The 12,338-nt window shown below is 38.6% G+C and overlaps 1 protein-coding gene across 6 annotated transcripts in view; it reads left to right on the forward strand.

Moving 5' to 3' along the window:
• PBRM1 (polybromo 1) overlaps positions 1–12,338 on the forward strand; it is a 196,262-nt gene that overhangs the window by 130,520 nt on the left and 53,404 nt on the right. For 5 of the 6 annotated variants that reach the window (XM_058292596.2, XM_058292602.2, XM_058292600.2 and 2 more), the window contains one exon: positions 455–640. In XM_058292596.2, coding sequence (XP_058148579.1) covers positions 455–640 — 186 coding nt within the window. The remainder of the gene's footprint in view (positions 1–454; positions 641–12,338) is intronic. The other variant, XM_058292601.2, reaches the window with a different exon arrangement.

Consider the following 12,338-nt stretch of genomic DNA (forward strand, 5'->3'; position numbering starts at 1 on the left):
GAAGCGGTCACAGAAGAACACACAGTGAATGGACACAGAGAGCAGACAACTGGGGAGGGGGGAGGGAGAGAAATAAAAAAATAAATCTTTAAAAAAATTTTTTAAGAAGGTGGAAGGGAAGTACATCAGAGGTTACCTATAGGTTACTTATTTCTTCATGCCTTTCTGAATTATCCAAATGACTATATTGAGCACATGTTACTAAGATGATTGGTTTTATTCTATAGATTCTTTGTTTTTATATTTGTTTATATAGGTGGCATTTGGTTATAATTCAAAAATGCAGTTTTAGATAGGTGCAATTAGGAATGTGGAAATCATACAATTTTTCCTGAATCTTTCCTTTGAATGTCTAAAAAAAGAATTAAATGTGCTACTAGTATATGTTGTTTGGATCATATGATAACAGCATCCTTATAATGACCACCTTTTCTTTTTCTTTTTTTAACCTAAGAAGCTGAAAAGAGTGAAGATTCCTCGGGTGCTACAGGCCTCTCAGGCTTACATCGCACATATAGCCAGGACTGCAGCTTTAAGAATAGTATGTACCATGTTGGAGATTATGTCTACGTGGAACCTGCAGAGACCAATCTACAACCACATATAGTCTGTATTGAGAGACTATGGGAAGATTCTGCTGGTAAGTTTGTTTTAAATTGAAGGGTGGAATGCTGAGATGTGACTATTTTACTCCTCTTTGGTCCTCAAGGAAGAAAATTTTAACTAAGAAAGAAAATTTTAACTAAGATGTTTTATATCCTTCAACTATAGTTGTCTTACAATGCATAATTAAGCTTCCACCATGTGAAAACTATAGGATTTAGCATTATTTAAAAGTGCCACAATGGAGTCAAAAGAAATAAAACCTTTTGGAGTCTAATTGTGAATCATTCATTCCACTATGTATTAAACACATTATGAGCCAAACTATTTGTAGATGTCAGAGTTTGAGAAGAGCAAAAGCTCATGTTTTGCCCCTGGCCTGCTAGTCAGATGTCTGATAGGAAAGGCTATAAATAAAAAAGAACTTGCTAGAGAGACACACATATGTTGGCATAGAAAATTATTTCAGGATAGTTTCCCGGACAAATAAGCTTTTTTTTTAAATATGTGTTTACTGTGGTAACAACTATATATAATAAATAATTTCCCCATTTTAACAACTTGTAAGTATACAGTTCAATGATTTAATTACTTTTACAGTGTTATGCTACCATCACCACTATCCATTACTGAAACTTTTTCATTACCACAAACAGAAACTCTATACCCATTAAGCATTAACTCTCCATTCCACATCTCCAGCCCCACCTCCAGTATTCCATAATCTCCTTTCTGTCTCTATGAATTTCTGTATTATACAAATTTATATAAATTATAGATATTTCATGTAAGTGAGATCTTAAAATATCTGTCCTTTTCTACCTCGCTTATTTCACTCACCATGATGTTGTCAAGGTTCATCCATGTTGTAGCATGTATCAAAACTTCATTCCTTTTTAGGGCTGAATAATATCCATTGTTTGTTTTGTTTTGTTTGGGGGGTGGTTTCCGTTGTTTGTTATAGATAACGTTTGTTTGTCTCTTCATCCACTGATGGACCCTTGGATTGCTTCAACCTTTTGGCTATTGTGAATAATACTGCTATAAACATTGATGTACAGATATATGTCCAAGTCCTTGCTTTCAATTCTTTGGAGTATATATTCATAAGTGGGGTTACTGGGTCATATGGTAATTCTCTATTTAACTTTCCAAGACACTGCCAAACTGTACAGTCTCTGCACTGTTTTACATTCCCACCAGCAGTGAAAGCATGTTTCTGTTTTTCTCCATCTTTACCAAATTTAATTTCTATTTTGTTAATAATAGCCGTCCTAGTGAGTATGCAGTGGTATCTCATGTATTTGATTTACATTTTCCTAATGGCTAATGGCATTGAGCATCCAAATAGTTAAATACATTCTGTGGGTTTTCTTTTCATTTTCTTGTTACTGATCTTTGATGCACAAGTTTTTAATTTTGATGAAGTCCAATGTATTTCTTTTTTACTTTTGTTGCTCAAGCTTTTAGTGCAAAGTCTAAGAATCCTTTGCCTAAAACAAGGTTTTGAAGATATACCTGTTTTCCTCTTAAATATAGTTTTAGTGTTTCTATTTAGGTCTTTGATCCATTTTGAGTTAATTTTTGTATATGGTATGAGACAGAGGTCCATTTTCATTCTTTTGCATGAGAATATCTAGTTTTCCCATTTGTTTAATAGAGTATTTTTCCCCATTATGGACTTGACACACTTGTTAAAAATCAGTTGGGCATAAAATGTACACTGTGACCCATGATTGGTGATAATAGTCTGATGATATTATCTCATACTGTGTAACAAATATTCCACCACAGTGTGGTGTGTTGGTGAAGGGATGTTGTGTGAGAATTCTACACATGTGCATGATAGTTTTGTTAGGTTCCCAACCTGTGTAATAAAATTGTATTTTAAAAAATAATAGTATGGGTTGAGGGGGAAATACACCAAATGTAAGATATGGAGTATATTTAGTAGTAATATTTTGACGATGCTCTTGCATAGTTTATAACAAATGTTTCACAACAATGCAAGGTGGTGGTGGAAGGGTGATGTATGGAACCCCTGTATGATGTTGTTATGCATGTTTATTTTGTAAGTTCACAACTTTCACTAAACACTTATTGTGTATATTCCTGTATGAATGATATACTTCATTGAAAAATATATTAAAAAATAAAATCACCATAGAAATAATCACACACAAAAAAATCACTTGGACATAGATGTGGGTTTATATCTGAGCTCTCAGTTCTATTCTATTGATCTGTATGTCTCCTTGTGCTAGTATCACACTGGGTTTTCTTGTTTCTTTTTTTTTAACACTTTATTGAAGTATATCGTTCATACATGAACATGCATAAACAGATGTTTGTGCATTTCTAGAATTTTGTCCATTTCATCTAGATTATCTAATTTGTTGGCATATAGTTTCTCATAATATCTTCTTATAATCCATTTTATTTCTGTGGTGTCAGTCATAATGTCCCCACCTCTCATTCCTGATTTTATTTATTTGCATCTTTCTGGTTTTTTTCTTTGTTAGTCCAGCTAAGGGTTTGTCAATTTTATGGATCTTCTCAAAGCACCGGCTTTTGGGTTTGTTGATTTTCTATTGTTGTTTTTGTTGTTGTTCTAAATTTCATTTATTTCTGCTCTAATCTTTGTTACTTCTATTTGCTTTAGTATTGGTTTGCTGTTCTTTTTCTAGTTTCTCCACTTCAATTAGTTCTTTAATTTTAGCTCTTCTTTTTTAGTATTGGCATTTAAGGCTATAAATTTTCTTCTCAACATTGTCTTCATTGTATCCCATAAGTTTTGATAAGCTGTGCTCTCATTTTCATTTGTCTCAATATATTTACTAATTTCTCTTACAATTTCTTCTTTGACCCACTGATCATTTAGGAATGTGTTTTTTAGCCTCCACATATTTATGAATTTTCCCCTTTCCCATTTATTATTGGTTTCCAGTTTCATTCCATTATGATCTAAGAAGATACTTTGCATAATTTCAGTCTTCTTAAATTTCTTGAGAGCTATTTTGTGGCCCAACATGTGGTCTCTCCTAAGGAAAGATCCACAAGAAAAATGTATAACCTGCTGATTTGGGGTGCTATGTTCTGTATATGCCTTTCAGATCCAACTCATTTATCATATTGTTCAAGTTCTCTATTTCCTTGCTGATCTTCTGTCTGGTTGTTCTGTCTATTGATGTAAGTGGGATGTTGAAGTCTCCAACTATTATTGTAGAGAAATCTGTTTCTCCTTTCAATTTTGTCAGAGTCTGCCTCATATATTTTGGGGCATCCCGAGGAGATGCATAGTTTTTGTGTGTTTTTTTGTTTTGTTTTTTTGTTTTTTTGGGTTTTTTTTTAGAGGTACCAGGGATTGAACCCAGGACCTCCTACATGGGAAGCAGGTACTCAACCACTAAGCTATATCTGCTCCCCAATGAAAGTTGGGTTTTTTTTGTTTCTTTATTTCTTGTTTTTACGAGATACTGGGAAACGAACCTGGGACCTTGTATGTGGGAAGCAGGTGCTCATCCACTTAAGCTGTATCTGTTCCCTAGATATTCTTTTATTTTTGTCTTTATTTTTTTAATGTTACATTAAAAAAATATGAAGTCCCCATATACCTCCCACCCCCCCTCACCCTACACCTCCCCCCGTAACAACAATCTCCTCCATCATCATGAGACATTCATTGCGCTTGGTGAATACATCTCTGAGCACTGCTGCACCTCATGGTCAATGGTCCACACCATAGCCCACACTCTCCCACAGTCCACCCAGTGGGCCATGGGAGGATATGCAATGTCTGGTAACTCTCCCTGCAGCACCACCCAGGACAGCTCCAACCCCCGAAAATGCCCCCACATCACATCTCTTCCTCCCACTCCCTACCCCCAGCAGCCACCATGGCCACCTTCTCCACACCAATGCCACATTTTCTTCAATTACTAATCACAGTGGTTCATGAATAGAATATCAGTAAGTCTACTCTAATCCATACCTATTCCTCCATCCTGTTGACCTTAGAATGGTTGTGTCCACTCCACATCTATATCAAGAGGGGGCTTAGATTCCACATGGATGCTGTGTTCCCTAGATATTTATAACTGTTCCTCCTTCCTGGTGAATTATCCTTTTTATTGGTGTGTCAAAGTCTCCAACTATTATTGTAGAGATGTCTATTTCTCCTGTCAGTTTTGTCAGTTTTCCTCATGTATTTTTTACCACCCTGGTTAGGACATAGATATTTATGACTTTTATTTCTTTCTGGTAGATTGTCCCTTCTGTATCTCTTATAACTTTTTTGCATTTAAAATCTGTTTTGTCCAGTATTAGTATAGCTACCCCTGATCTTTTTTGGTCACTGTTTGCATGGAGTATCTTTTTCTAACTTTCACTTTCTGCTGGTTTGTGTCCCTGAATCTAAGGTGAGTCTCTTGGAAGCAGCATATGATGGCTCATGTTTTTAGGTTTTTTTTTAATCCATTCTGGAAAGTTTAATCCATTCTCATTCAGTGATATTACTGTAAAGGCATTATTTACTTCCACTATTTTTATTCTGTTGTTTTCATATGTCATATCTTATTTTCATCTGTCTTTTTACTCATTTGGTTGTCCTTTCTGCTAATCTTGCCTCCTACACTCTCCTCCAAGTCTGTTTCTCCTGGCTTTTTCTTTTGGGCTGTAAGGTTCCCTTTAATAATTTCTGGAGAGGATTCTTTTTTACAAACTCTCTTAATTTATGTTTCTTTGTGAATATTTTAAACTCATCTTCATATTTAAAGGACAACTTTTCCAGCTAAAGAATTCTTGGCCGGTGTATTACTCAGCTAAAGGGAGTGCTGATGCAAAGTACCAGAAATCTGTTGGCTTTTATAAAGGGTATTTATTTGAGGTGGAGGCTTACAGTTACAAGGCCCTAAAGAGTCCAACTCAAGGTACCATAAGAGGTATTTTCTCACCCAAAGTCTCTTGCCATGTGTTGACGCAAGATAGCGGGTGACGTCTGCTAGGGTTCAGCCTTCCTCTTCCCTCTTAAGGCTCCATGGGTCCACCTTTTTCCAATCTCAACTGTAGGCTGACATAAGGCTAGTATCTCAGGACTTCTCAGATACTCTGTTCTCTACACAAAGTTAGCTATTAACTATCAGACTCATTTCTCTTCCAGGGGCTGCAAGATCCCCTGTGTATCTTCTTCCATGTGAGATCTGTTTTATCAGTCCACCAAGGGGCCTGGAACTCAACACTGATTCATATCCTAATGACATGTTTGAATCAAAGACCTAATCATAACATAATTTAATCAGACTTAGCAGCTAAATTTAATTCAGTCACAGGGTTATCATGCCCAGAGGAACAGACCAGTTTATAAACGTAATCTCTCTTTCTGGAATTCATAAAAAATTTCAAACTGCCACAGTTGGAAATTTTTCTCTTTCAGTATCCTAATTATAACACACCACTGCCTTCTCACCTCCATGGTTTCTGATGAGAAATCCGTACTAAGTATTACTGGGTGTCCCTTTTATATGATGGTTTTCTTCTCCCTTGCTGCTCTCAGAATTTTCTCTTTGTCTTTGATGTTTGACATTCTGAGCAGTATGTGTCTTGGAGTGGTCTAATCAGATTTTTTTTTAATTTTTAAATTTTTAATTTTTTAAAAAGATACTTAGATTATATAAATTTTATATTAAAAATGTCGGGGATTCCATATACCCTACTCCCTACCCCTCCGACACTTTCCCACATTAACAACATCCTTCATTAGTGTGGTACATTTGTTAAAATTGATGAACATGTATTAGAGCATTGCCCCTAAGTATAGATTATAGTTTACATTATACTTTAAACTCTCTCCCACACAATTTTGTAAACTATGACAAGATATATAATGACCTGGATCTGTCATTGCAGTGTCATTCAGGACAATCCCAGTGTCCCGAAAATGTCCCCATATTTTACCTATTTTTCCCCTCTCCCTCACCTCATAACCTCCAGTGGCCACTGCCTCCACATCAATGATAAAAGTTCTCCCATTGCTAGAATTACAAAAAGTTACTAGAGTAACAAAGTCTGTTCTAGTCCATTGATCATTCCCCAATCCTGAGGATTAGGGGATGGTGATGACTTCTCTACCTCTGATTGAGAAGGGGCTTAGATCCCATGGGGTAGATGGATGGCACTGTCTTGCATGCAGTTGTAGACTCTCTCTGTTCCTTGGGATGGTTGTCATCCTTCATCATTTCCTTCTTAGTTGTCCAGGTTGAGTCCAATAAACAGGAGAGTAGCTGTTACAAATCTGCTGAGATTCGGGGCCGACTGGCACATGGAAAGCCCAAAGATTTAAGTCTCTTGGACATAATCCTTTTGACTCAAGTAGTAACTATAGTTTCAGATAGAAGGGGCAGAAGAGCCATTTCATTTTTAAAATTATCATTATTATTTCATTTTCTTATTAATTTTATTCAGTTATTTTGTTGGCTTCTTTTTTTAAATATACTTTTTATTTTTTAAAGATACATACATTACATAAAATGTTACATAAAACATATAGGGGATTCCCTATGCCTCACTCCCCACACCTCCCACTTTTCCCACATAACAACTTCTTTCATTAGTGTGGTACATTTATTGCAATTGATGAACACGTTTTGGAGTATTGCCACGCAGCATGGATTATAGTTTACGTTGTAGTTTACACTCACTCCCACTCCATTCTGTAGGTTATGGCAGGATATATAATGTCCTTTATCTGTCTTTGCAGTGTCATTCAGGACAAGTCCAAGTCCCGAAAATACCCCCATATGACACCTCTTTTTCCCTCTCCCAACCTTCAGCAACTCCAGTGGCCACTGTCTCCACATCAATGATACAGTTTCTTCCATTGCTAGAATCACAGTAAGTCTATCATAGAATACCAGTAAGTCCACTCTAGTCTGTATTTTATTCCCCAATCCTGAGGATTCTGGGATGGTGATACCCACTCCACCTCTAATTGAGAGGGAGCTTCGTTCCCATGTGACTGATGGATGGGACTCTCTTGCTTACAGTTGTAGACTCTCTCAATTCCTTGGTGTGGTGGTTGTCCATCCTTTACCTCCTTGTTAGTTGGCCTGGGTGAGTTGTGAACTGGAGAGTAGGTATTGCAACTCCGCTGAGGCTCAGGACCCAGCTGGCACATGGACAGCCCAGAGATTCAAGTCTCTTGGACATACACCCAGCAACTTCAGCACCAACTTTAGATTCAGTAAAAGGGACAGAAGAGGCATGTGTAGAGAAGTCACATTTATGTCTAACTCAATCACACTTGGGAGCACAAACTCCAAAATAGGTCCCACTGGTAAGGCACCAAACTCCAGAACTGTCTGCCATGCCTTTTGGACCTGGGTGTCTCCATAGCCCTCAGGAGCCCCACTATTTGGGGTAGTATCTACTTTGATTGTCTCTGAGATCTGCTGAAATATGCATAAGCATTACCTCTCTGATGCCCCCCTGACTCATTTGTCTTTACCATTTCCCCTTTTATTCAAGATCTTTTTCCAGTTGCACCACCAGCCGGTGCTTGGTAGTAATCTCTCAGTGCCAGGGAGGCTTATCCCCAGGAGTCATGCCCCATGCTGTGGGGGAAGGTAGTGCATTTAAATGCTGAGTTTGACTTAGAGAGTGGCCACATTTGAGGAACATGGAGGCTCTCAGGAGGTAACTCTTAGGCACCCTACAACACTCGGCTCAGTTGCAATTTCAAGGGTAAAGGCGTATAAACCAAATTGTCAAAATCAAGGACCCCGTCAATGGACCGTTCTCCATTGGTCATTGCCCTGTAATTGGGTGATTGTTGCTGTTCTGTTAGAGAGTGTGCAGAGCTCCTGTTGGCTTCATTTTTGAAGAAGTTTCAGATCACAGAAGGGTTACAACTGTGGCAGGGGAGGATTGGTGCAGGGTGTCAGTGATGGGGGAATGCATAGGAGGAGGTTCACTTGGGACATACCTAAAAGGCATACAAAAGAGTTCAAGTGTTCATGGGGCATTGTCACAGTGGGTGGAGATCCACACAATAACCAAAAGAATATCCAATTCCCATCCTGGGGATTTCTGCCACATTCTCTAATGGGACAGTCTCAAGAATCCCCCAACTACACGGGCAGAGACTAATGAAGGAGGATAGACAGGCCCTTGACATTGATGACTGTACTTATGAACCTTTTCTTTTGAAATTGAAGCTTGGTCTAGTATTGTAGGTTGCCTAAGAGTTACCTCCTGAGATCCTCCTTGTTGCTCAAATGTGGCCTCTCTCTAAGCCAAACTCAGCATATAAATGCATTACCTTCCCCCTGGTATGGGACGTTTTCCCAGAGATGAGCCTATCTGGCATCAAGGGATTACTACCAAGCACCAACTAGCAATGCAACTGGAAAAAGACCTTGACCAAAAGGCGGAAAGGGTAAAGACAAAGGAGTTTATATGGCTGGGAGAAATCAAAGTGAGTTGAGAAGTCATTCTAGAGTTTACGCTTGTTCATATCTCAGCAGGATCTTATTGACTGCCACAGTAAATATTGCCTCAAATAGTGGGGCTCCTGAGGGCTCTGGAGACATCCAGACACTGTAGGCAGGACCAACAGCTCAGTTTAGCTGGGTGTCTCTGTAGCCCTCAGGAGCCCTACTATTTGGAGTAGTATCTACTTTGATTGTCTCTGAGATCCTGCTGAGACGTGCAGGTCCTCTGTAGCCCTCAGGCGCCCCACTATTTGGGGTACTAGGGTCCAGTGGACCCTACTTTGGAATTTATGCTTCTCAGTGTGACAGAATTATATTCCCTTGTGGTTTCCCTACACATGGGTCTAATCAGATTTATTCTCATTGGGTATGCTGTACTTTTTGGACGTAGTAAATTTATTTCTTTTGTAAGAGTTGGGAAATTTTCAGCCATTATTTCTGCAAATACTCTTTTTGCCCCTTTTTCCTTCTCTTCTTCTAGAATTCCAATGACACGTGCATTGTTACGCTTCATGATATCATTCAGCTCCCTTAACTCCTGTTCAATTTTTCCCCTACTTTTCTCTCTGGTCTTACCTCTCTTCAATTTTAGCTGTTCTGTCATCTATATCACTTATTCTTTCTTTTGTTATTTCAAATCTGCTGTTGTATGCCTCTAATGTGTTTTTTTTTTTAAGATTGATTTACTTATTAATTTATTAATCCCCCCCCCCCCCCCATTGTCTGCTTTCTGTGTCCATTCACTGTGTGTTCTTCTGTCTCTGCTTATCTTCTCATTAGGCGGCTCCGGGAACCAATCCTGGGACCTTTCAGAGTGGGAGAGAAGTGATCATTCTCTTGCGCCACCTTAGCTCCTGATCTGCTGTGTCTCTTATTGCCTCTCCTCTATGTCTCTTTTTGTTGTGTCATCTTACTGCACCAGCTTTCTGCATGGGCCAGCATTCCTGCATGGAGCAGCTCTCCTCGCACGTCAGCACTCCGCATGGGCTAGCTCACCACACGGGCCAGCTTGCCTTTACCAGGAGGCCCTGGGCATTGAACGCTGGACCTGCTATATGGTAGACAGGAGCTCCATTGCTCGAGCCACATCCGCTTCCCTCTGAAGTGTTTTTGATCTCACCTCTTATGTCTTTCATTCACATAAGCTCTGTTATTTTTCTATCCAAGGTTTTTAATTTTTCTTTGGGCTTGCCCAGTGTCTTCTTAATGTCTTCTATTTGTTTAGCCATCTGTCCTTCAATTCCATGATGATTTAGGAAATTTGTGTGAATTTCATTGATTAGTTATTTCAAATCCTGTGTCTCCTTTAGAGCTTTTATTTGTTCCTTTGCCTGAGTCATATTTTCTTTTTTCTTAGTATGGCTTGTAATTTTTTGCTGTTGCCTAGGCATTTGGTTCTGATTGTGAGTTTACTCTAAGTTTCTGTCTTTTGCCTAGGGACTTACTGTTAAGTAGCTGTGTGCCACCACCTTTCTTTTATTCTTGGTTCAACTTGTTCTAGATATTTAGGAGTGCCCCTGTTTACCTATTCAAACCAGATCTAAAGACCCAGTAATGGGGTGCAGGCCAGTTTCCCAGAGCCTTTTAGAGGAGAGCAGTAAAGGTACCAGATTGTCTCATTTATGTATTTCTTACTATTTTTCCCTTCTTTGTGTGCACTTTCCTGGTCTGCCAGCAAAGGTCCCTCTTCGGCAGACCTCTGAGCTCAGACCCTAGATGCTAGTGGGAAATACATTCACTGTAACCCTGCCTAGGTAGGCAGTACAGAACCAGTGTCCTTAGGGCAGGCCAATCCTGAACTTCCTCAGAAGCTGTTCTTCTCCCTGGCTGACTACATCCTCTTACTCTATATCCTCAGCAACCAGCCCAGGCAGTAGGGAGGATATTTGAGAAGGCAAGTTATCTTTAGCTCCCTTCTGGCTCTCAGGGCAAACAATGCCTCCAGTGCAGCAGACCAAGTTCATTGGAGAAAATCTGAATTTGTCATAGGCTGTTTCCTTTTCTCTCCTCTCCTGGGGAAGAACACCCCTGCTACCCTCTCAGTATGCAGCCACCTGCCAGGGGCTGGAGGACCCAGTGTTCTTTCCTCCAAGGGTAGGGGAATGGGCAGTAGGGCAGCTGCTCCTACTGCAACTTTACTCACAAGATTTTTCCAGTTAGCTGAGACTCTTATCCTTCACCTCTTTCTCTTCAGAGTGGTGTCTTGCCTTCTCCTGGTGTCCTAAACCCTAGATCAGCCCTCCAGACAGTCTCTGCCTGTCCTTTAGCTAATTTTTCTGGAATTCAAGTGATCCTTCTTCCTCTCTAATCTTCCATCTTCCCCCAAGTATCACACTGTTTAGATTACTGTAGCTTTATAATAAAGTTTTGAAGTCAGGAAGTATGATTCCTTTAACTTTTTCTTTTTCAAGATGGTTTTGATTATTCAGAGCTCCCTATCCTCCCATGTGAATTTAATGATTGCCTTTTCCATAATTTTGATTGGATTGCATTGACTTTATAAAGCACATTGGGTAGGATTGACTGGTATCTTAACAATATTTAATCTTCAAGTTCATGAACATCATATGTCTTTCCAGTAATTTAAATCTTCTTTAATTCTTTTCATCAGTGTTTTGTAGTTTTCTGTATACAAGTTTTTACATCTTAGTTTAATTTATTCCTATTTTTTTCCTTTAGTTCTTATGAATGGGATTGTTTTCTTGATTTCCTTTTTAGATTGTTCGTTGCTACTGTATAGAAATACCACTGATTTTTGCTTATTGATCTTGTACCCCAGAACTTTGATGAATTAATTTATTAACTCTTAATAGCTTTCTTGTAGATTTTTCCTGATTTTCAATATATAGACGTCATGTTCTCTATGAATAGGAATAGTTTTCTTCTTCTTTTTCAACTTAGATGTCTTTTATTCATTTTCTTTCCTAACTGCTCAGGACAGTGTTGAAGAGCAGTGGTGACCTTAGGGGGAAAGTATTCAGTCTTTCACCTTTGTGTATGCTAGCTGTGGGTTATTCATATATGCCCTTTCTTATGTTAAGAAGTTCCCTTTTGTTCCTATTTTTCTTAGTGTTTTTATCAAGAAAGAGTGCTGGATTTTTTCATATCCCTTTTCTTCCATCAATTGAGATGATCATGTCACTTTTTAAAAAATTTATTCTTTTAATACAGTGCATTTTTTTATTGATTTTCCTATGTTGAGTCACCCTTGCATGCCTGGGATAAATCCCGTTTGATCATGCATATCAT

The sequence above is a fragment of the Dasypus novemcinctus genome, unplaced genomic scaffold, assembly GCF_030445035.2.
Source record: "Dasypus novemcinctus isolate mDasNov1 unplaced genomic scaffold, mDasNov1.1.hap2 scaffold_157, whole genome shotgun sequence".
Lineage (NCBI taxonomy): Eukaryota > Metazoa > Chordata > Mammalia > Cingulata > Dasypodidae > Dasypus > Dasypus novemcinctus.